Genomic DNA, 25498 nt, shown 5'->3' on the forward strand with positions numbered 1-25498 from the left:
ACTCACACATAGGTAAGGGCAAATATGTGCAGCTCCACACTTTCAAGATAAAGTATCAAAGGGGCTGCACTTAGTCATACCCCTCAGTTTTTCAACAGCACGGGCATTCAAAGAGAATTCAAGAAAGGAGACAAATGGCTAGAAGAATCCCTCTGGCATTCTTTCCATTCCTGCCTATACTATAAAGCTGAACTCTAATGGCCCCCATCTACGTTATGCAAGTGCTTCAAGCTACATTTTTAAACACTGGGAGCCAGACACCACAACCAATTTAAGCACCCCTGCTTATGGCTAATCTGCAATCCTCGGAGATGTGACTGCTGCTTCAATGTATCTAGCAGGAGCGTCACTGCAGGCTGCCCAGCTGAGAAATTATTCAGGGTTCCAGGTGAACTTGTACGCAACATGCAAAAGCCACTGCTACACCAGCTTCACTACTCTGGTTAGCTCATGTCTATGCAAACTGTAATCACACCCCACAGTTACAGTGATGAGATACTCAATGTTGATTAACACTGTAGAGCAGGATTACATGATAAGATGCTTAAAACACCAGCAGATCATCTATACTAAGGATCCCAGAATTGATAATGGAGGGGCAATAATAGGACATTTCCAAGATGCACTTCTAGTATAATCAATGCCCAATGTGGGAGGATACTTTAGTCTCCATGTGGTTGGATCTGCACTCACTCTGTTAAAAGCTTCCAAGAAGTGGGATATTTAGGGCCAGCTGTAATAGAGACTTATACTGCTATGGCCATCTACCCCACTAAGCGTTTACATAAAAGCATCTTACCTGGCCTGGTTTTGAGCCAGTGAAAGTGACAAGCTCCAGAATCTGTTAACAGTCCCCTGATCTACCCAAGCCCTGTGGTTGTTTTCATAAGGGATACTAGATTTAAGTATGGCAAGTAGGAAAACTTCTGTATGGACTTTAGAAAACATGCACAACACTCAAAAAACCCTTAAGCTACATTTTGAATTAGGTAAGATTCCCCCCCCCCCATCCCCTCTACCCTCCAAAAGTCTAGAAAAACCTCTAGATAGACCCCCATCCCCAAAAGGGGCAGTTCACAAGTTAGATGGCTAGCTAGCATGAGAACCAAGAAGCTTCAGGCATTGGTTCAGCTTCTCGCATATGCCTGTGAAACTGTATTATAAAGGTAGCAGTGTGGTCTAATCATGGATTCCATGTTGCAGGTCAAGAAACATTAGCCCTGTGAACAAGAGAGAGAAAGACTTTGCATAAGTTGTTTTACTTGTCTTTGTGCTTCTGATTTCCCTAAAGTAAAACAGAGATGATAATAATTTGCAAAGTACCTAGAGATCTACAAAGTCAATGCTCTCTCTTATTTGATGCAGAGAATAAAGGGGGAGGAGGGCAGAAGTGTCCCACTTACAGAACAACTCCCAAAAGAAAGATCAGAGCTTAACTGCACAGTGTGCTGATGTCAATTAGCTCTGCCACCGGAGGTCCAAAGGTCAAGTCATTTAAGGTTTCTGAGAAGCTAGAGTTTTGTTTCAGTTTGTTACAAAGTAATTTGAAAAGGAGAGAAAGGGAATTAAAAATTAGGCCCTCATTATCAAATGCAATAGAGGAGATTAATCAGATCATCCTATAAATTTTTGCTAGGCTACCCAATTAGGAAGCAAAACACCAATTATGTTAAATCAGCTAATAGTCTTTTTAGTCAGTGGACTAATAGGGTATACTCTCAACTGCAGTGAAAGTTAGGCTCATAGCTGTATGCTCTGGCCATTAGAACACGACGTACATCTATGGAATCACAGGGAGCTCAGAATGAAATTTTAAAAAACTCACCCCAATAGTTACACTGAGTTGCTCTCTGTTGGGCAGAAGAACGCAAACATTCCGGTACTCCTGCTGCATCCTGCTTTGCAATAGTGATCTGCTCATGGCAGAGCCGGTGGCAAGCTTTCCAGACCCAATACAGTTGGCTGTACAGGCACTCTTCTCAGGACCAAAATGAGGCTCCCTTCATGCCTCACACCTGCCAAAAACATAAGACTTCACTGTTATGCTCATGGGAAAAAGGCTGAGAGCTCTGAGCAGTCAGTCTGTATTTAAACAGGATGTTTTCTGCTTCATTCTAACACAAGGAAAACAGAAATCTCTCAGAAGACAGGGCACAGAGTGATTGTCGTACATTATTTTGACATTAGTCAGCCCTCTTACTGATTAGCAGTGTGGTCACATTACTCAGGAGGTGGGAGTACAAGCCTCATTAAGCCTGTGTGGACTGGCAGGTGGCACACATTCTGTTTACCTGACTCATTCTTTTACATTGCCCACTAAGAGTTAGACCACAAATCTAGCACAAGCAGAGCATACATCCTCCCCACTCCTCCCAAAAAAGCAACCACCAAAACACGTCAATAGAGAGTCACAAAACAGTTAAATGTACTTAGACCAAAATACCAGGAATGAGATTATGAAGCAATAGTTAGCAATAAACAAGTAACACTACTCAACCCTCTGGAAGAGGAATCATCAGGAGGAGGAATTTGCCCTTTCCCTAATTGGTTTATGACCATCAGTGCAAGTAAAGATTTAACCCAACTGTCAACATGAACATGTCACTGTAGAGGAGTCCGGAGTTAGTGTTCTAAGAAAAAAAAAAAGTGACAATACAGACTGTTGCAAGACCTTAAGCCCAAAAGTAAAAGTACCACCTAGAGGCCAGTAAGGAGCCAGGGCAAGCTCTGATGCTGAACCCACCAGCTCCAGAGCAGGCATTGGAGGGCTAACTGAACTACAGAGTAGCGGCTTCCCAGAGGGGATCTATGCAGGGCTGTAGGTCATGGAGAAGGGGTATTACATGCATTTAGGGGGCTCTTCCTGTCCCTTTACCCACTCAGCTGCTTCCATGAGCAGTGGGTAAACCTAGGGCTGGTGGAAGCAAACCCCTAACCCCATCCCTGATGCCCATGGCCCCCCAGCATGGGTGGCCTGCTCCCACCCAGCACTGTTAGCCCATGGCTAGGCCTCTCCAAAGCACAGAACGGCAGGCAAGTGTGGGGCTCCCCAGCAGTTTCTCCTGTAAACTGGGGCACAGCCTCATAGGGCCATGGAGGGCTGAAGCCCAGGCAGTCCCAGGAGATTAGGGGAGTTGTGCTGAATGGGAGGAAGGAGGAATCTGGGAGCCATGTGTGGGCAGGGCCAGCTAGGCAGATTGGGAAGGCTCTTATTCCCGCCACCCATGACTGCCTCCTCTGGCCAGGAAAGGGAGGACAATTGACATTTCTATTGAGACAACTATGGTCCATTCAATGTTTACTGGCTGAGCAAAAGTGACCGAGTTAGGCGCTCTCAGGTTTCTAGTGTATATGTAAAAACAAAATAGCACAACAGTCTAGATGAGTCCCACACACAGATATCCCGCAGAGCTTCAGAGCCCATTATTGTCACTATAGGCAAATGGATGTATTCAAAACAAAGATACTCAGTTCAGGCACACACAGGTTTGGCGACAGCACACTATTTTAGTTTCTTGCAACTTAATTTTGTTTAAAGATCTTTGCCATCCACTGGCTATTTTTATGCTCCTGGCTGGATTTCTCTTCAGTGCAAGGAAGTATCTCACAGGATAATAGAAATCTGTTGATGGAAGACAAATGTCCTACCACTTTTTATAGCACTAGTTAAACTTCCCGACAGCAACTTATACAAATAGTAGAGTAACCCAGGGCTGGGCCATCCTACACCTGCAAACCAACAATATGCAGATGACACCCAGCTTTGTCTCTTTTGCCACAAACACTGTCATTACAAGACAGTCAACATGGCTGACGGAAGACTAGCTAGGCCCAAATTGAACCCAGGCAATTGTGAAGCGATACTGGTCATAAGAAAGTAACTGGAACTCAGTCCTCTGCTTTTAATCAAAAGCAACTGCTCATTGCTTTGGGATGGTGGTGAACACAGGCTGCACCAGCAGCAGCCCCTGCTCACCATTTCTGAGTAAGCGATGGGAAGCCTTGCGACCCTGCTTAAACAAGTTAACCTAGAAAAGCCTAGAGTTGGTTACAAAACCCAAGCCATCAACCCAATTTATTTCCCCTCCAACTTCAGACAAAAAGCTGCAGGGACTGCTGGACCCAGTGTGGACAAGGGCTGCTAGACCCAGTATGAGCTGGGATGGAGCAAACCCAGCTTAGCTCCAGCTCGCAGTGGGTCTGGAACCTACCCCCACTGTGGCTCTGCAGTTTAAATGTAGGAGCCAGGTGGGCAGGCAGGCCAGCTCTGACTACATTTAAACTGCAGAGCTGCAGCAAGGGGTAGCTCCCAGACCTGCAGTGAGCCAGGACTGAGGCTTCCTCCCTTATCGACTAATTGTGTTGGAAATTCTATCAATGGCATGATTAGCCCAATACTCACTTCCTAACATCCCTGCTTGAGACCTGTGAGTGCCTACTTCAGGGCAAATGGTCATAAAACATGGCAAACACCCCAAGCCAGTGATGGATTCCAAAAGTAGATTTCACCAAGCCAGGAACAAATGTGAACTCCTGGATCACAATATGAGTCTTTCCATGGAGTCACAGAGCTCATCTTATCATTCACTTCAGTTTGTCTGGATGTCAACGATCACTTTCACCAAAAATCACTCCCCCACCAGGTTGCTCCCAGTTCAAAGAGACTGGGCGGGCGGGCGCGCACACACACACACAAAATTGGGACTCCAGATCTTACCCCAAAGACAATGCTGGCAGCCAACTCTATAGTAAGCTAACTGGAGGTTTATTAGCTAATGAAAAATTAGAGTTACTGAGAGGTTAAAGCTGGTAAAATATTTTCAACAGGTGAATCAGTTTGGAATTCCACATGGTGAGAATGATGGAATAAACTGCCAGGTCCCCTCAAGTCCTTCAGAGGACCACATTGTCTCTGTGGATCTCCTACAAGAGTCCAAAGAGTCTAAAGCTGAGGGATCTTTCCTAGAATCCATAATCATAGCCTCTTGTCAGAAAACATCTCTATCCATGTGAGCTTTTCCTTTGATGTCCCTCCAGTCACACACACAATGACCACTTGCTTTGAAATTAACACCATTGTTCAAGTTCTTCATTAGCATTCTACAGTCTCGCTTGAATGGTTTATTTAATCCCAGAGGTATTTACAATATAAATGTTTGCTTTTGCATTATAACAGGATACATGCAAGTAAAAACAATGCAAGAAACATCCCATTCGTTTTCATAAGTTTTGAAATACGCTTATACCTTTAACAATTTCTTTGATCTATATGGTACAAATGCACAAGTAAATTGGCCCAAATACACTCTGATATGACCTGGCATCTGGTCCATCAAAGATACAACCAAAACTGGATTATGGCAACTCACTGTATGTTTGTCTAAGGTGGAAACAAAGCTAAGGGCTCCAGACCATGGGTAAGCCAGCACCTTCAGTAGAAGGGGCCAACACCACCACATCAGCCATGTGCTCTACCACCTCCCAGTCCAAGCCTGGAGCTAGCAACAGGCCAGGAAGCAGTGACCATTTCTCCACCAATGACCCAACAAGACTCCTCAGCAACAATGCAGTTCACAGAACCTAGGTCAATTAAGTTAGATGCCAGAGATAAATGTTTCCCATTTAGGAAGGGATATAATGTTTGTGAATAAGCTTCCAGTGGAGGGTCGGACTGATCCAGAGTTCAACGCAAGTCCTCCCGAGTGGACAAAGCTTTCCCACCATCAACGAAACAAGGGCGGAGGGTCAGGAAATACAGTAAAACTCCATTGGTCCGGCATCCAATGCTCCGGCACCATCGGGAACCCGTTAGTGCTCCGGGCAGCTGGACAATTGGAGCTGCTCTGCACCCAGCTTCCCCGATTCAACCGCTGCTGAAACTGACCAGCAGCTGAATCTGAAGCCAGGGGCAGAGAAGCTGGGGTGCTGCCGAGTTGGTCCCGTAGCGCTGCCCTCGGGGCTGCAGGACCAACCCGGCAGCACTCCAGCTGCTCTGCCCCAGGCGTTCCCGATTCAGCCGCTGCTGAAACTGACCAGCAGTGGCTGAATCGGGGACGCCTGGGGCAGAGCCGGACTATCGGAAGGGGGGGCTATGAGGGGGCTGGCGTGGCAACCCCTCACCCCACACCCCTCATAGCCCCCCCCTTCCAATAGTCCAGCATATCTGATAATCCAGCACCCCCTGGGTCCTAAAGATGCTGGATTATCGGAAGCTTACTGTATCCTGAAACAGCTTTTTACCAGGGCATGGAAAAGAGAAAGTCCACCAAGGACCTTAATTTATCTGGGAAATACTTGGATACTAGCACTATAGAAAAATCCTAAAATAGGGAAGCCCCACCTCTGCTAGGTTCCCATAGACTCCTTCCTTTAGCCTTCAATGGTACCTTAATGAGTGTGACTACAGAAACTTCAAGTTAACATCAAGCAGAGAATGGATAATGCAACTAAAGCGGTGTCTACTCTAGGGATGTAATAGTGTAGGTCGATTAACCGATAAGCAAGCACTATAGACTTCACACATTCCTCCCTCCCCCCCAGTACAGTTTTTAAGCAGGCTGGTCAGCAGCCCTGCTCAGTCCTAGCTCATGCCAGGTCCAGGACCTACCTCTACTACAGCTCTGCATTTAAAGTTTATTAGGAGCCCGGCAAGCAATCAGCCTAGTTCAGTTCTAGGGTCCAAGAGCTCATATAGCCCTCTGGACAGGGGCTGCTGCCACCCTGCACTGCTGCCTCTGACAGGCAGCCGGTCCAGGAGGGGAGCTGGTTTTTAAATTGGCTCCCTTCACAGCTCCTGTCTGGCACCCCATGCAGCTGCCTCGGATACAGAGGCAGCAGCGCTGAGTGGCAGGGGGGCTTCTTGGGAGTGGGGCTGGCAGCTACTGTGCTCCAGCCCCACTTCCAGGGACTACAGAATAGTTCAGTAACCAATAAGAAATCATGAGGTTAATTGACTATTCAACTAACCAATATTGAACATCCCTAGTCTAACTTGTAGCAATGTTGCTAAAAGTTGGGCAGCGTAAACATAGTTGACATTTTGCCAACAAAATACTCCCCCCCCCCCCCCCCCCAGGGGGTGGGGAGGTAGAAATTAAGCACTTATCCCTTTCATCATTCAACTGGCAGCATAAAACCCTTAAAAAGGGGTGGGGGCAGAATCAGGAGAGAAACATCCAGGAGAGGGGTAGTGGCAGTGGCAGGTCTCCTATTAACCTCTCTCTCTGGCTGAAAACATTGAAACATGGCTCCTTTTCAGGGTCAGAAAAAGCAGTAAAGACCCTAACTCAATGCAGCCCCAACCTAGCATGTTCCCCATTGTATCTCCCCATGTGACCTAAAATAACCCTCTCCCCATAAGTCCAGACCCTAGAAACAGGGATTTACAGTGAAGCACTTTAAAGAATTACCAAGAAACATAGTGACTTCACTCTCAAGGGCCTTATCAGTGCCTTCATGAGCTTGTTTAGAAGATGCCAAGTACGATGAGTCTCAGATTAGCAATTCCTGGCATCCCAAGAAGAGAAAACCCAGGATGCTTTTAGAAATACAGATGTACACCAAGGGAAGAGCACATTGTATATTCTTTTAAGATAAGAGCAAGAATTCTGCCACAGGAGTTCTCTTGAGCTGAACGCCCAGAGGTCAGAATCCTGGCAAAAGGGTAGCCTCAAAAATGCAGAGTTACAGTGAGTAATGTAATCCACTACAAGTTTATATTAGAACTTCAAAACTGTTCTAATGTGTTTGAACCAAATACCACTAAAACCATCATTGCTAACTCATCTTTGTAGAATATTAAGCTTATGCATTGTGAATCAGAAGTGCAACAATGGCCCATTTTTACTGCAATGTAGAAACTAAGCATCAGAGCAAGTGATAGTTAAGCTTATCACCATACTGCCTTTCCTTGAATAAGGAATTAAGGTTATTCTTGCTGGTAGTATACAAAAGAAAAAAGATTTAAACATTAGAACTAGTGATTTTGAAATCACAATTTTAAAAAAATTCAGTTAATTTAGAAGAAATCAAATAATGAAGTGACTTTGCTTTGGTGCTTTATGTCAATTGCACCTTGATCTTGAGAGAAAGAAAATACAATAGTTAAAAACAAATGTATGTTTGAAACTGATATTTTTTTAAGTTCACAATTGAAAGAGGCAGAACAAACCCCCAAAGAAAATTTTAATTCAAAATTAGTTTTTTCCCTGTGCCCCTCTCTTCAATTCTACAATCAGTATAGAATTAAGCTCTCTCTTTTTCATATTCTGGTTGCACAAACCGGATTCACTACCTTCATTTGGAAAATACAGTAACTGTCACCCCTTTCAAGTAATACACTACCCCTTCTTCAACTTCTCAAAGAGCAAAAACTAATTACATTTGGTTTATTTTGATAACCTGTCCTCTTCTGATCTAAGATCAGAATTTCAGCTGTGTAAAACTTCTAGATTTTTTAAAAATTCTAAAAGACAAGTAAAACAGAGGATTCTATAACAGATGGAAAGTACAAGTTACCTAAAATAGATTTTCTTGATTCCTCATTGATATAGACTATATTAATAGACAAGCGACAATTTTTTCTATTCTTTTGCTTCCAAGCAACAATTGTCCAAAACTGCATGTAAGGTAACGTCTGCAAATTGACTCCAGACCTCTGTGTCATTACCTGACAACATCACACTCCAGGAAGATTGTGAATGGCATAAGACTCAGGCTGTGTCTACACTACAGGCTTCTTGTGCAAGAGTGATTTCATGCTGCAAAAGCACATCAAAAAAACCCCACCGCTCAGGATGGAAGCTGAGGGCTCAGGCTTCATCTTCAGCCTTGTGCAACAGAGCTTGGGTTACAGACCCTGCCCCTCCTCCCCTTCATCAAAGGCTGAAGCCCTCAAACTTCAGCTGCTCTCCAGATGAGGCAATGGAGAGCACTCAGGCTTTGCCTTTGTCCCTTCCCCTCACAGCAGCAGGACTTAGCCTTCAGTCCCCCATTCCTGGCTCATAGTATTTTTTGTCATCAGAAGAAGGGTGCAGTGCAATGAAGTCTGAGAAACCCTGATCCCCCTGAATTATAAGAATAGTTAGGAGAAGGTTTTTGGTGGGGGAAACGAAAAGCAGTCTTAAAAAAAGCCAACCACACACATTACAGTAGTAGTGAAGATGTTAAAATCCATACCCCTCTCTTCAGATGAAGAGGATAAACACATGCCTGGGGGAGTCTTATGGACAAGAGGAATATCAGAATGTGAAAAAATCCCAACCAATTATGAAGCTACCAGGATAACAAGTTTACACATTTATACTGTGAACCTGGAACAACTCTCCAATGAAAATAAATGGCCAAAAAAATGCTCTTGCTTAAATACACAGAACTGCAGCCTGTCCATATGCCATTCTTTTGTTTATCATAGATTCCAACCTCTTAACCTCAATTAAACCCTAAAAGCCAGGGAAAGGCACTGCAGAAAAATATAGCTTAAGTTAATCCGTCTCTGGGGTACTTTGTTTTTTTTAAAAAGCAAATTAAGGTTTTACCTCCCACAGAAGTGAATTTCAAAACTGAATTGCTTTAATAGAGTCCAATTTAAACGATGGCACACAAAAAGAAACCACAAGTTTATATGTTCCTTTAGTCAGGAATCAGTACAGGCCATTCACACTACAAGTCCAAGTTTTTTGGAATGTATAGTGAAACAACTTAAAGTGGGGATTCCCCCCGGCTGACTTCCATTGGCGCAAATTGTTTGGTTTTTTTGTGCAACTTCAGTGCGGGGAATGGGAGGATTTATAACGTATCAGTTCCTACAAGTATGAACAACTATAGGATGGAACAGATGTATACCAGGGCCGCCCTGTACCTAGGAATGGCAGAACAGATTTTATTTGGCACATTTAAAAAAAAAAATAATCTCATAGCTTTAGAAAACATGTCATTCTGGGCCCCTGCATTCTCAGGTTCGATTCAATCATTTGAGCAGCATCATAAAACTATTCTGACATTACAAGGAGTCCTGTGGTAACTTAAAGTAACGTATTTGGACATAAGCTTTCATGTGTAAAGACAAGCCTTTGTCACGTGTAGCAGATGAAGTGGATCTTTACCCGCTAAAGCTGATGTCCAAATAAATCTATTAGCTTTTAAATTGCCACAGAATTCCTCGCTGTTCTTGCAAATACAGCCCAATGTGATTATTCCCCAATACTTATTCTTAAATTGTGTTTTATTCTCCAACAAACAGAAATGGAGCTGAACTGAGTAACTACTTCATTTTGGTGACTAACACTTACCAAGGTTCAGTCAAGGAACAAAAGCCAGAGCAATAGCCCTCAAAAGCAACTAGATCAGTGGTCCCCAACTTTTTGGGGCTGCCGGGCACCTGGGGACAGGGCCACGCACGCACCCAGGGGCGGGGCCACCCATACGCCACGTGCCCAGTGCCAGCGCCGTTCCTGTGCCGTGTGCCTGGGGCGGGGACGCCCATATGCTGCGCCCCCGGGGCCAGAACAGCCCATGAGCTGCATGCCCGGGGCTGCTCCTGTGCCGCACGCCCAGAGGTGGGGACGCCCATACGCCACACGCCCAAGAGCCGGCAGCACCCATGCACCGCGCACCTTGGGCTGGCACCGCTTCTGTGCCGCGTACCTAGGGGCCGGCATAGCCCATATGCCGCACATCCGGGGCCGGTGCCACCCCTGTGCCGTGCACCCGGAAAAGCAAACCCTTGTGCCATGCACCTGGGGGCGGGGCAGCCCATACGCTGCACACCCAGGGGCCGGCACCGCCCATGCGCCCGGGGGTGGGGCCGGCCCCAATCACTCAGCAGGCGCACAGAAATAGCCTGGTGGGCACCATGGCGCCCACGGGCACCATGTTGGGGACCACTGAACTAGATTCACAAGTAGCTGTTAGTAAATTGCTTTGACAGTCGGTCATCACTCTCCAATTCAGCAGCCTCAGAGCTATCTGCCATTTCTGTATTTGCAGGACCTCCATCATAAATGGCTTACTGGTCAGGCTGTCTACACACTGGGAAGATAGACAAGCCTTTTGAAAACTACACAGTGAATTGCCATGTGGCAAGGCAGACTATGAATCTACATACAGCACATCATTTTGCAGTGCAGCTGTGTCCTACTTAGACACTAGTTCACTCCAAGACCTGAAGTACGGCTTAGCCTACTACTGTTAAAAATATGCCATGCCACACTAAGACTTTCAGGGCACTATGATAGTGTCCAATGGTGAGTTAGTGTGAAGCAAGCTGGTGCACTGTAGATTCATACCCCTTGCTTACTACAAGTTAGCCTAATCTATACTGGGGCAAGGTATCACACTTCCACAGTAAATCTACAGTTCTCTCCCCCCAGATGAATTCAGTGCCTAAAGACAAGCCTTCTGTTAGTCTCGTGAACAAGAAAAATAAGTGAGCGTAGACCCTTCATATGCTTCAACCCTAGCTTAGAGGGACCAACTCACAGTTGTATCTACACTACCCTGGACAACCAGAACTAGTTTCAACAGCCACACTCAAAGTGCTCATCTGTGACAAGAACCATCACCAGTTCAACTCTGCTTCAATGCTAAGAGCCATTCTAAGCTTCTCTGGAGCAATTCCCTCCAAATAACTATTACACAGTTCCCACGACTAGTGTACTCAGATAATCCTGAAAGTTTCAACCAATTGTGAAACAGTAGCGGGAGGACTGGTTGAACCATTTCAGACAGGTTACATCCACACTGGCACTAAAAGGGCTCAATACAAAAATATGTACGACCACACAGCAATTAGCCTTGCTGAAAATAAGTCTCAACCAAACAGCATTTGACAGGCATGTGCACAATTCAGAGTCTGTATGTGTGACTACAAAGTGTATGTCAGCTCTACATTACAGAGACTATGCTGGCAGAGACATCACCATAGGTGTTCGGCGTAACTGAGGCACAACATACAACTTTTGCTGACAAGGAGGTTTCTTCATCCTAGTAGCAACAGCATCTCTCCACACAGTGATAGCAATGTCAACAGAAGCATTCTTCCACAGACCCAGCTATCCCTAGGGTGGGGGGGATTAGGCTGGCATAGGTATGTTGGCCAGAGGGATGGATTTTTCACACTCCTGAGCAATGTGGCTGTTTCAGCTTAATTTTTAAGTTTACAAGCATGCTAAAGGGAACAGTTCTTAGTAGGGTATTTTATATTTGCACATTGTGCTACACAACGCAATCCTGATTGACATCTCTAGGTACTACCACAATAATAATTTTCTATGAAATACAAGACCTAGAGTGAGACAGTAACCCTTCGCTAGGCAAAAAGAACAAAAACAAAACATTAAAGAACCCCACGAGAAAGCAGACATAAGCCACTGTCCACAAGAAAGCGGACATAAGCCACTGTATTTCTATCATGAAGTGCCTATTGTCCCTATCCAAGGTTATTACTATAGATTTTTTGGGAACATCTTTTACAAGGACAGTGGGTGACAAAGCACGTGAGGGCTATATCTACAAAGAAGGCTTTTCTTTTTGAGGCATAAGGATCTTGCGCAAGAGGGATTTTTTGCACAAAATGGACCCATTTACACTGCTTGTTTTTGCACAAACACCTCTTGCACAAAAAGCATTGGCAGGAAATATGCAAATGACAGCACGACAAATGCTAATGAGCACTTCATTAGCATACTCTGCTGGCAAAAGCCTGCTGTGTAGACATAGCCTAGAAGAAAAGCACACTAGATCAGCAGCCATTCAAAGCTACGGCCCTTCCTAAGCCCCATTCAGAATTTCACCAACTGAACCTCAAAGGGGCTCTCAGGATACAATTCAGCCAACAGCAAGCATCCTACCCTGAAGTATCATAATCAATCACTTCATATTTAAAAAAACATTTCCTGATCATTTGGGAACACATTTTTCAACTGCCTTCCCCAGAAAAATAAGAACCTTCCTCATCTGAGCAGGGACTTACCCATAGGCTATGTCTTGCGCAAGAGCATACACAAAAGAGGCATGGTGATGAATATCACTGCGGTTCATTTGCATACTTGGTGAGCCACCATTTTTGCTCGAGGAGCAGTCTACACTGCTCCTTCTTGCACAAAATCCCCCTCTTGTGCAAGAGCCATTGTGCCTGAAAATAAGCAAACAGCACAGCTCTTGCACAAGAGGGGGGTTTTGTGCAAGAAGGAGCAGTGTAGACTGCTCCTCCTTGAGCAAAAATGGTGGCTCACCAAGTATGCAAATGAGGCGTGGCAATATTCATCACCATGCCTCATTTGCACATATTTTGAGCAAGACTGGACAGTGTAGATGTAGACAGTGACTTCCAGGAGATACTACAGTAATTCCCAGTCATTAGGCTAAGAAATAGCACCTTTAAGGAGAGTAAGACCTGGTGAGATATTAAAATGAGACTGCCCACCTCCAACATGTTGGCATCTATACACTCCCTTCCTTCCAATGATCTCCACAGGTCTCAAATGAGACACAATGGGATGCAATGGGGAGCAAGGAAACAGGTGTGTCATGCTTATGCAGACATGTTATGCCACGGTTTTAGTAGAAACAAAAAGATCCTTCTTTTCCTCCACCAGCCATCAAAGCAGCTAAAACCTGCCCTGGAGAATATTTCCAGACAGTAAGTTGACTTGTCAACCCTGGATGCCTCCTGCCTAACTAGAAACCAACTCCACACAATGTGAGGTACTATTAACTTTTCACTGAAGTTCAGCTCTTCTGGTTCAGAAGCATCTGGCCCATTTACAACACATCAGAACTGCTGGAAGAAATCCTAGTCTCCAACTGCACTTCATACCCTTGCTCTGCAGTATGATGAGTCCCTGCTGGTTTCCCTTATAGAGGGAAACATTATGCAGCCCAAAACATGCCATGGTTGGGAGAATTCTGAAGAAACCATTTCTGAGAACAGCTGACTTTGCACACTACCTCCTGGTATCAAACCTATTTTTGCACAACATCATTGAGAAGGTAGGAGAGAGCCACCTCCAATCACACATCTTCAACCAATACTACGCAGGATCCCTCCCACTTAGTATTCAGGCCACCCATGAACTGCCTTCTGTCAACAGATAGAAGAGAAAACATCTTGTAGTTACCCTCCTGCACAACCTTTTTGCATGTGATACTGTTTCTCATCAGGCATAGCTTGGGTTGACAGGAAAGCTCTGAGGTGGCTCCAATCCTGATTTGGGGATGCTCAGTGAGCTCGTATGTGGTGTAGGGATGTAAAAGTAGTCGAACAGTCGACTACCCAACAAGCGTAGGCTTATCGGGTAGTCATCTACTTGCATCCCCGCCCCCCCGCTGCCTCTACATCAGAAGCAATAAGGGAAGGAGCAGGAGCAGGAACACGTGCTGGGGAGAGCCATCTTAAAAGCCGGTTCCCCCCAGCGCTGTCTCTGCAACACCAGGAGGTGGGAGGGGGAGGAGGCAGGGGAAGCAGAGGTGCAGCAGGGAACCTGGTGCAGCAGGGAACCTGGCATAGACCAGAACTGAAGCAGTCCCTGCTAGTGCCAGGTCCAGACTGCTGTGCCTCTGCCTTCTAAATGTAGTGGCTACTGCTTCAGAACAGATTGGACACCATGGCTGTAGGAGAATGCTTTGTCTATTCACACCCCTTAAGGCACAATGAACCACCCATCTCTCCTTCCCCACTGAAATAGTAGCTGTAAGTGCTCCTTCTGCATAACAAATTGCACTACTGACAAAAGTTCCTCATTATAATGTATTTGTTCATTTCTGCTCATAGCTCCAATTTCTGCAGTAAATATCGATTTGCAAAACATGTGATTTATAGGATGTGCATTGGGTGAATAAATCAAACATGAATCTGAGCCTGAAATTTAATAGCCTTTAGAATTATTGAGTAGCACAGATGTGTACAGAGGACAGGATGGAACTGTGGAAATATGGGATGGAGCATGGTGTGCAGCAGACACCAGAATCCTACACTATAGGAACATACAACAGAACAAAGTTCATCCACAAACATCATGCTCCTGTTATCAATCATACCACCAGCATAACTTTTAGTAGAAGTGTTCACATTCTTCATGATTTAAGGTGCAGGGTGTGGAAAAATATTCTCTAATAGAGAGTTCAGCTCTGTCCAGGAATGCTTATGCATTGCCCGTCCATCACCAGCCTGCGCTATATTTGTGCTTACTCTGATGAACAATTCATAAGCAGAACCAGCCATCCAGTGCTGATCAAAGGACAGTTACTCCTGGGGGAATTCTGAACCATTGCACAGGTGCAGACTTCATGTCTGGCTGAAAATACATTATTTCACCCACTAAGGACTGCTAGGGGGTGAACAGCCAGCAGCATTACTCACAGCACACTGCCTGTGGAGCCAGGTTTGGACACAGTGGGGCACACAGATGGCTGGGAGGGGGAGGTAGCATTACTGACTGGGAGCTAGAGAAGAGAAGCACTCAGCCAGGGGCTACAGAGCCATGTGTGCCTGACAGGCTTGGGAGAGGTTCCCTGTCCCATTCAAACAATCCCTATACTCACCCTCAACATAAAAAACAAAACCACACACGGTTCCATTATCATCCCATTTCACAGCCAACAACCCTCAAGGATCCTTCTCTCTCTCATATCTCCTCCATTGCCTTCATTCCCCTAAACCTTTACACTGCTTCTCAGTGGTATGGGAAATACATCTTAGGGATGTAAAAATCCCAGTTAGGTGGTTAACTGGTTAAACAAACTGTTTAACCAGCTAACCACAGGGGGAGGCTTACCTGGGTGACATGTTTAGGGATTACCCAGGTAAATATTCCAGTTAATTCTTTAAGCGCCTAATACATTTTCATATTTTAATTTAAATGAATTTATTAAAAGTTCTGTAGATATACGCCTAGTAAGGAATCTATTTGTCAAAATAAATGCAAAAAAAATTTTACACAAACATAGTAACTGACAGGTATTTTGAAATAAATTACCATAACAAACGGGTTTAGAGCCTGTTTTGACAACTACAATACACAGAATTCTGAATTCTTTTGGGTGCAGAATTCCCCTCGGCATAGAGAGTGACACACACTGCCTGACCCAACAACATAAAGTAGAGCAGAGAACACTTCTAGGTTTGATGCTCCCTTCTGTTCACGTGTTTCAGTTTGAGAAAGAAATGAGAGTGTGTTTTGGCAGTGCAAGATGGGACAAAGGAACAAAACAATGTAATATGATCTTCAAAAGACAGAAGGAAGACAATTAGTGGTGCTACTTTGCTGCATTAAATGGGATAGAGGGAGCCAAGAATGGAATTCAGCTCATCCAAGCCACCAGGACAAGGCAGAAGGAATGAAAAACTGGCACTCCTTCCCAGAAGTTTAGAGTTGGGGAGGAAAAGGAGCTCCACTAAGTGTTAGGAAGTAAGGAAGGGGATCAAATACTGGTAACACTCCAGAGCTAGTTCTCTGAGGCTACATGTGCACTACAGCAGGGATCAACCTTCTGAGATCAAACCACTTAGAGTTGATTTAAAGTGGAATGAGTGAAGACCTGCCAAATAGACGGCAGATTGCTCTCCCGTCCCTGTTATTCTACCCCAGACAAGAAGAGTAAGGGAAGTGAACAGGAGATAATGCGACTTAGCCAACTTACAGTATGCAACTCCAGCTTTCTGCAGTACTGTAGCTATAGCCCATGTACTTGTTATTTTTGCAAGCCTGCTGGGAATTTTATTGAGGTTTTTCCTCAAGAATAAATGTAGCCTAACTACTGTACCCTTGCATCGCAGCTGGTCAGGAATGTTTTGCCAAAGTACAGTACAGTTTCTGGAAAGTTTCAATTAACATAGGAAAGTTTTGATTTTGCTGAAATGTTGTGATGTTCACTTCTGGGGGGGGGGGGAATCTAGATTAAATATTTTGATTCATGTTTGGTCAACCTGATTTAAAATATTTGTTAAACTAAACCAAAACATGTGATACTTTTCCATTTATTCTTCCCTACTGAAATAGTCCCACCCACCCCCCCAAAAAAGCAGCATCTATGACTCTCTGCAAATCTACACCTGCTCTTGCTTCAGTGGTGCTGCCACTAGTGGGAGTGCTAACATACACAGATATGTCTTTGCCACAGGGTTGGGCCATCGAGACTAGAGAGTGGGCCACATGAGTGGCACTCTCACTATACCACAGGATTGAAATCAGGCATGTGCACCAACCATGGCCTTCCAAGATTAAATACATTGCACTTGGTTCTCTTTATCATGCCTTCTTCGACAAAGTTATTATTAGGGGCAAGTTTCATTGCCAGCAAAAATATAAGGCAGCAAAGGAGTGCACAGCAGTCAGCATGCACTTCACAGGTGCCCTTACTTTGTGTCACTTTTCACTTTGCCAGGGATTCATTGACCCTCTCTCTCAGTCCCCCCACCCAGCCTCCTCCCCAAAGTGCACCCAGTCCCTTCTCCTCCCGCTCCTACCCAGCACTTCCAGACTACTGAAAACAAGCAGATTCCTGAAGCATTAGGAGGCAGGGAGAGGGAGGGGTGCAAGCCAGCCAATTCACAGTGCTCTGGAAGTGCTGAGCATAAGGGGGGAAGGAGGGTAGGTAAATGCAAAGTCCCCAGTGTGCAAGAGGCAGAGGAGGTGGCAGGGTGTGCACACAGTAAGGATGTTAAGGACTAGTCAACTTATTGGATAGTCAGTCAACTAATCAATTACCCTCCCTCCCCCCCCCCCCCCCGTCTTTATCTGATAGAGGCAGCAAAAGTGGGGGAAGAGTGGGTACTTCAGCTGAGCCTGGGATCAGCTGTGCGGCACTACCCCTTTGAAACGCGGCATTTCAGAGTGGCAGCTGGGGTCAGCTGGGGATGTCCCAACTGACCCCAGGTTCTGAGGAAATGCTGTGTGGAACCCAGAGTTAGCTGAGTCATCCCCAGCTTATCCCAGGTTGCGTTGAAATGCTGTGCAGAGCCTGGGATCAGCTGGGGACCCCAGGCTCCACGCGGCATTTCAAATCGGCAGCGCAACATGGGAGCCCGAGGTTGGCAGGAACTCTGATTCCATGAGGGCGCTTCTGCTTTGAAATGCTCAAGAGCCCTTGCTGGGGACTTCTGTTTATTTAAAAGCTGGCATGCCCACATGCAGCCCGGAGTCAGAGGGACTTCCCACTGGCCCTGGGCTGCAAGCAGAGTTCCACATTCCTCCTTGAAAAGGTACAAGGAGGAATGCAGAAGTGCCTATTGACTAGTCGATGGAAATTCCATCAACTACTCAACTAGTAAATTAACTGATATTTAACATCCTTAGCACGCAGGGGCACATGCAGAACCCTGATAGGCCACATGTAGACCACAAGTTACCCATTACTGCTTTACCATCATATCCTCTAAGTTGTCTTGGAGCAGGATTAGAAGCCAGTGATAGAACCATGCAGACCATCCATATGTATTTCTATTACTATACTGTCTAGACCTCAAAGCAGGTCTAGACAACATGGTAAGAAAGTATAAATAGCTGCAGCTAGTCTACGCTAGTTCTTCCAAAATGGAACAGTAACAGTGAGAGTTTTCAAAAGATGTGTAGACTTGGTCAGAATGTCAGTCTGATTACACTGAGTAGAGCAGAGTATTTGGAAAGTTGTGGGAAGTTAATAAATCCTTTGCAAGGGGTGTGAGAATGTCATCCCTATGGAAGATTTCTTATGCATATCTAAAAATAAAAGATATAAATAAAAAATAGGTAGCCACATAAGCCATCCCAGACAAGAATGGTTATACAAATTCGATCTCAAAGCTGGGATGAACGAGAAGGAATATTCACCTTCTGCCCCACAACTCAAATGTCAGCCAATTGTTTATCAAAATCCAAATAATCAGAAAGTCTTTACCACTGTATTTCTAGACTTGCTTTTTAAAAGCAAGTCTATTTGACTAATTTTAAGTAAGCAGTGCACAGTCAGTGCAGAGTATGCCAGCTCATTTATGTAAAATGTGTTGACTTTTAGATATCTTGTGTCCATTATTTCCAGAAAACAGCTTGCTGTTTAGCACAAAGAACAGTGAAAATTCCAGTCTGCCAAAACCCCAACAAAATTTACACAAACAGCAGTGCTTCAAAGATTAAATACAGCTTCAAGGGCCACACACCATACTGCTAGGAACCAAATTTAACAAAAGAAAAGGAAATTTTTTGAAAGCCCCAAACAAAGGAAACCAAATTATCCTACAGAAAACAAACTCTGGCTACGATTAAGTTAAACCTTGCAAGGAAAGAATAGAGGAAGTCAAGAATTTGAAACATATGAAAAATAATTTTTCCCCGAGGAAGAAGAATGGCAAAAGGAAGTGCTAGAGAGCAACTCACACTTAGAGGAGAATTATTTGGACATGCTTTGCCCCTCAATCTGTCTGTTAAAAATTGCTGGCTGACCACCATTGAAAGAATTAAGGTACTGCAACCAAACAATGCTAGGATAATCAAGGAGCAGAGTAGTTAAAAAGGAATTTCTGTAGGAACACAAGAATGGTAACCGTGGAGTAGATCAGGCATGCAAGTCATTTACATTATTTTGAATCAGACTAACAGTGGGAATACTACTTCGTTGTGCACTGAAGATACAGTTTGCCACCAATTCATGTCCCTTATACCTGAAGTGTTAGTGGATCAAATCAGTAACAGATTGAGGGCAATACTAAAACATTTGTTTAAGAGATTCAGAATCATTTAGATTATTTACTGACTCTTTGTTGGGGATATCATATTCCAGGCATAAATATTTAAAACAGCATCCCTACCTCACCAGCAAGTTTCCTATGAGATCTGAACAGACACAAGTTAATCAGAGGAACACTTGTGCCAGAGAGGTTGTCCTTTTGCTTGAGAAGGAAAAAGGATTAAATAAAAGACTTCATTAAACTCCACTTACCACTTCTATAGAAGACTCATTTGCCACAATATTATTCAAACCAGGCATGATTTTGCACCCAAAAATGAGTTCTAAAAATATTTTATATCTGCTTATGCATAAAGGCCAAGCATTTTCTGTTTCTTTCTGATTTTTGTAAAAGGTATTTGCTCCTTAGGAATCCATCTGCTCTTGTTTGTTAGTCCTCACTTCAAGATGAGTCAGATGGAAGATGTCAGAATATTATAAAACTTAAAGCAATACAATGTGCAGATGAGCTGCCCTGTGTTTCCAATGTCCCATTTTTACTACTAGAAATCTTGAACAATATTAGTTGGACAACAATAAACGTTTTCCCCAAAAGCAAAGCAGTTCTTGCAAATTCTTTGGAATCAGTGTCAGAATCAATGTTAGAAATACATAATTTGGTAAAAGTCTTAAATGCCAACACCATTGCCTTTTTTAAAGGTATTTTGTAGAGCAGATCTGAGTGAGATGCTGCCCAGGGGCAGAATCCAGTCCACAGACTGCATCTGGACGCTATCTATTTACATCCTGCTTCCCAAATGCCACCAAGTTTCCAGGTAGTGGCCCAGGCAGGAGGAGCCTATTTAAATGGCTCCCAGCTGCAGTACTACCCTGACAGTGGCGGGAGCTGTCTTTTAACCCCAGGCAGTTGCCAAGTAATGCAGTAGCAGCGGGGATCCGAACCGCAAGCCCTTTAAATTGCTTCTATTTAAAGGGCTCACAGCTCCCAACCCCGCCACTACCATGTTGCCAGGGAGCTGCCCAGAGTTGCTACCACTGTTTAAAGAGATTCCAGTCATGGCACTACCCCAGCAGGTGCCAAAGCCGCAAGCCCTTTCAATTGCTGCAGCAACCCCGGGCAGCAGTGCGGGATGTCAGCCGGCTCCTCTAGAATGTGGTTGGAGCCTACACATAGCTGTCAACATTAACCAATAAGCCCAGACTTATCGGTTAGACATTTAGACAGTTATATGGTCACATCCCTGCATGCAATATGAATGTCAAAAGGAACAAGCAACATAGTGGGGTGAACTATTTTCATAATCCCTTGTAAAGCCTTTGTACCCACTAGAATGCCTGATCTCCACTGGCATCCACATGCTGCTATGAATCTCTCCTATCTTCTGTGCTCCACCATTGTCCTTAGAAAATACTGGAAGTGTTGGCACGCGCACACATACACACTGCACTAGGGCTGGAATAGTGTAGTCGATTTACCAATAAACAAAAGCTTATAGGTTAATGCTATAGACGACACACACACCCCTTGCCGGTACATTTTTTGGCAGGCTGGCCAAGCTGAGTCTGGGCTTGTGCTGGATTTGGGATCCTACCCCTGCTGTAGCTCTGCATTTAAAGTGTATTAGGAGCCGGGCAGACACACAGCCCGGCTCAGCTCCAACTTGCATGGGGTCGAGGAGCTCAGACCCCTGCCCCTGGACAGGGGCTGCTGCCACCCCGCACTGCTGCCTCTGTATCAGAGGCAGCAGCACAAGGTGAGCTGGTTTTTCGAAAGAGGCAGCAGAGGGCTCCCTAGGAGTGAGGCTGGAGCACACTTGGCTGCTGGTCTCATCCCTGGGGACTATAGAATAGTAACTGATAAGAATTCATGAGGTTAACCAACTATTACATTAACTGATATTTAACATCCCTGCTCTGCACTACAGTTTGAGAATTACCTCTTAAGTCAAAGATATATGGGTTCTAATAATTTATGTACTCAAGAATATCCCACCCTCTCCCCCATCTTGTTTTCCATTCTCCCCATTGATCTTCACATGCTTGGTAAGGATCACTGTCACGTGATCTTCCATAGGGAGTCCCTGACACCATTCAAAGGAATCATAGTTGGGGGTTACTGGTGAAGCATTAACTCATCTCTATTTCCTGGCCTTCAGACATGGGCAGTTGGTTAAGGTGCCTCCTAAAGCCCCACCCCTTCTGCGCAGGCCATGCACCCCCACCACAGGGAGGGTGGGCCACGCACCACCTTACTTCCCTAGCCCCAGAGCAAGGGGAGGGCCCACGCACTCTGAGGCAGAAACACTATGATCCCAGAACACCTGCAGTAGGCATTCTGGGGGCAGAGTGTAGATGAGACCAGGCTGGAGATTTGGGAAAGCAGTGCCTTACCCCGCCTAGCATACTGGCCATCAGGCTTTCAGAAGTTTAGTGCCCTTTGCACTTGAAGGCGCAAGGGAACCCTAGAAGCAACCATAACTTTGCATTCATTGAACTTTTTGGCAGCAGAGCTTAATGCATCTACATTGTTGACTAAAGTCAGCTCACAAGTGAAAGATATCAACTAGTTTTTATTCATCATATAGATACAATCCATATCCAAGATTTGTTTTAGTTGTAAATGTAAACCATAACAAGAAGTATGTTAAAGTGTGTGGATTAACACAAAAAGTTACCCTATGTTCCTAAAGAAGCTTGCATAATGAAAACATGCTGACTGGCATCCAAAATGCCAAGAATCTCATCTCATACTACTTCAGAGAGATTTATTTTCAAGTCTCGCCATTTTTGTGGCAAGTGTTTTATTTCAGTCATGTACCAGAACAATTAAGTGTTCCAAGTCTGGAGACTAATAAATGTAACTAGAGGATTAATCTCTCAAAAGAATAATGTTTGTATCTGCTATAAGTAACCAAAATGAGAATCTAACATTGGTATAACGTGTAACAATTTAATTAAAATAAAATTCATTAAAAAAATGAAAAGGTAATGGCATAGTAGGAAACATTGAAGATTTTTGAAGAGGCTAAGAATAAAGTCTCAACACCACAAAAAATGAGAACTTCCGAAGACAGGACTGAGTATGATCAGCATTGTTTGTCTGCAATCCACATGGTTGCCACAGAAAATAACCTTAAATCAGAGACACAAATACTCCAGGATATATTAACAATACATTGTCATAGCTAATCTGCATTTGTGCAGAAGGATAGTTCCTCAGAAGAAATACTTAATAAAATTTACACAAAGATCTTAGATTTGATACCCTGGCATCTTAACAAAAGTTTTGCAATATCATACACTTTGAAATTCCTCTTTGTTACAAACTCTCATCCCATCACTATTCCTTTACTGCTTAAAGAAATCACACAAAGAATTATGTGAAAACAACTTTCATATTAGCTACTATCTGTCCCTTCTAAGATTCCCAAGCTCCTTTTATTGACCCCATACACAAACATTTTCAGAAAGAAAAGCAACAGACGACATGGGCTAAAACACTGAAGTAAGCTTGGATTTGTCATTATGTAGTATTAACAATTACAGGCTCTCAAGGAGGAGGGGAAAGAAAGGTGTGGTGGTGATTTTTTTGTTTTAAGTAGAAGACAGGTGTAAAGTAACAAACCTTAAGTGTACCACCAATCAAAAAGTGATCCAAATCCTCAATTCAGCTGGGCTTTGTTTTAACCTTTTTGTAAGAGCAGACCAGTTAACAAAAAACTGTTAGAGGAATTGGCATAAAAATGGTCCCTTCTAGTAGAGAGGAATCAACACCTAGTTCTCGTAAGCTTTGCCTTCACTAGCAAAACTTCATAGGTGGAAGTCACCAGTGGTACAGCTACATCAATGGTAGAAGCTGAAGTGCACACAGGAGTGAGGCAGCTAATTGAGAGATTAAAGTCTCACCGAAAGAAGTGCTCAACACATTTTATTCCGTAAAACAAGCCAACACACACACACACACACACACACACACACACACACACACGAATCCCCCCCCTTTATCTGCATTTAGTGTTTTTTAATTCAATACCTTAATCCTGGTATCTTTAAAAAAAAAAGTTGAGTATTGTACTTAACACAATGATAACATCAGTGAATAACCTCATTCCCATGACAAAGTAGCCTGTAATGAATATAGTCAAGGGATTCCAGACACATGTTTGGGACGGGGTGGTAGGGGAAGAAGGGGACCTGTTCCAACTTGTGGAAACTTCAGCTCCTACAATGTTAGCAACACAGTAGCCTGAATACACCCCGAAAAGCAGCCCAGGAGAGGTGTGTGGCTTTGATCAGTCTGCTCAGATACAGAAAGGAGAACCACCAAGCGAAACCCCTTGCGATAGGACAAATCGGTTGCTAAAAGGACCCTAGGAACTAGCAATACATTAAACATTTAAGCACATAAAGCAAAAGACAATCGCGTGAATACACCTGCCACTACGCGACTTAGTAAATGTTATGCCTTGTACAGCAGCAGTGCAACAGCCTGCTCAGTACTTTACAAGCCTGTTGCATGAAAACAGCAGCATGGGAAACTTCGTTTTAAATGGAAGAGTAGCTCTGCAACAGAGTTCAGTACTAACCGCAGAAGCCAGCCGATCCCGATCCCCCCCCCCCATACACATCCACATCCACATCCACATCCACACACCTTTTTACAGTAAGAGGAAGGGAACTGGGTTTTGCCAAGCGCAGGAAGAACCTGAGCTCCAGCTCTCGGACGGTGCCTCCAACGCTCTGCCTCGGCGCAACTGCGCGCTCAGAGCCTGCAGCCAGGCAGGTCCCCTCGCCACCCAGGAGAGCAGGGGACGGGACTGCAGAGCGGAGACGTCCCCAGGCGCGCCCCAGCCGGTGCAGAAAGGAGACTCACGCGGCGCGGGCTGCTGCTGCTGCTGGCCCAGGCTGCACAGCGAAGGGCCAGGCAGCCCCAGGCGCTGCCCACTCCGAGCCGGCTGGCGGCTGTAAACACGCCGCGGGGGCCGCTTTGTTGCCTTCTCAAGGCAACGCACGTGGAGAGGCGGCGCCCGCAGCGCGTGGCGCCCGGGGAGAAAGCTACACACGCCCCGCCCTCCCCCGCGCTGCGCTAGGATTGGCCAGCGCGGGTGGCCAGTGGGCGGGCCGCCGCCCCTGGTTGGCGGCCGGGTGTGTCTGTCCGGCGCGGCTCGTGGAACGCCGAGCGGTGGGTGCGGGCGAGCTGCGGGCTTCAGGCAGCAGTGGGGTTCTGTCCTGCTGCGCTCGTGCGGGCGGGACCCGGGCGCCGCTGCCCCACCCCCGTGCAAAATGTAGGCACGTTGTCGGGCTAGCTGTGCTGTGGGGCCAGCCCCCCTTTGCCTCTGCCCCCGCTGCAACCCTTCCTCGCAGCCCCTATCCCGACCGTACAGCGCCTCTGTCCTGCCAGATCCTTAGCAGAATAATCCCTCTCCTGCCCCAGGTTAAACCACTCTTGCCCCCCACGTACAAGAGGCTTGCATGAGCATCTCTTGGCAGCCCACTGAACCTGGCTCTTCTTTCCGGCCTCAGCTGCTCCCTCTTGCTCCACCAGGGTTGGCCCTAGAGTGACCAGAAACCCTAATGTTGCTGGGACCCTCTGCTATTAGGTGCTTTTGTCTTATATGTGCAACTATATCCCTCTTGGGGAAAAGTGTCCTGATTTTTCACACTTGCTATCTTTCCACCTATGTGGACTGTTTATGGCAGGAGTGGGGAACCTTTTTTGGGGTCAGGGGCTGCTGCCCCCCGCAGAAAAATCAGTTGGGGGCCACAAACCAAGTGAGCAGCAAAATGTTAAAAAAACCCTCATTGACATGGCCCACATTACCCTTGCACACCAGAGCAT

General features: G+C 45.2%; 1 protein-coding gene across 2 annotated transcripts in view; it reads right to left on the bottom strand.

Annotated features, from left to right (window-relative positions):
- The window catches only part of FRMD1 (FERM domain containing 1), a 69880-nt gene extending 45161 nt beyond the window's left edge, over positions 1-24719 (bottom strand). Inside the window, exons 1-2 of one of the 2 annotated variants that reach the window (XM_075924662.2) lie at positions 24533-24719; positions 1826-2015 (exon numbers count right to left, since the gene is read on the bottom strand). In XM_075924662.2, the coding sequence (XP_075780777.2) occupies positions 1826-1921 (96 nt within the window). In that variant the 5' untranslated portion in view covers positions 1922-2015; positions 24533-24719. Of the gene's footprint in view, positions 1-1825; positions 2016-24313 lie in introns of both variants that reach the window. The other variant, XM_006122927.3, reaches the window with a different exon arrangement.
- Positions 24720-25498: the final 779 nt, after the last annotated feature.

Source organism: Pelodiscus sinensis, chromosome 3, assembly GCF_052426305.1.
Source record: "Pelodiscus sinensis isolate ZL-2025 chromosome 3, ASM5242630v1, whole genome shotgun sequence".
NCBI classification, from domain to species: Eukaryota; Metazoa; Chordata; order Testudines; family Trionychidae; genus Pelodiscus; species Pelodiscus sinensis.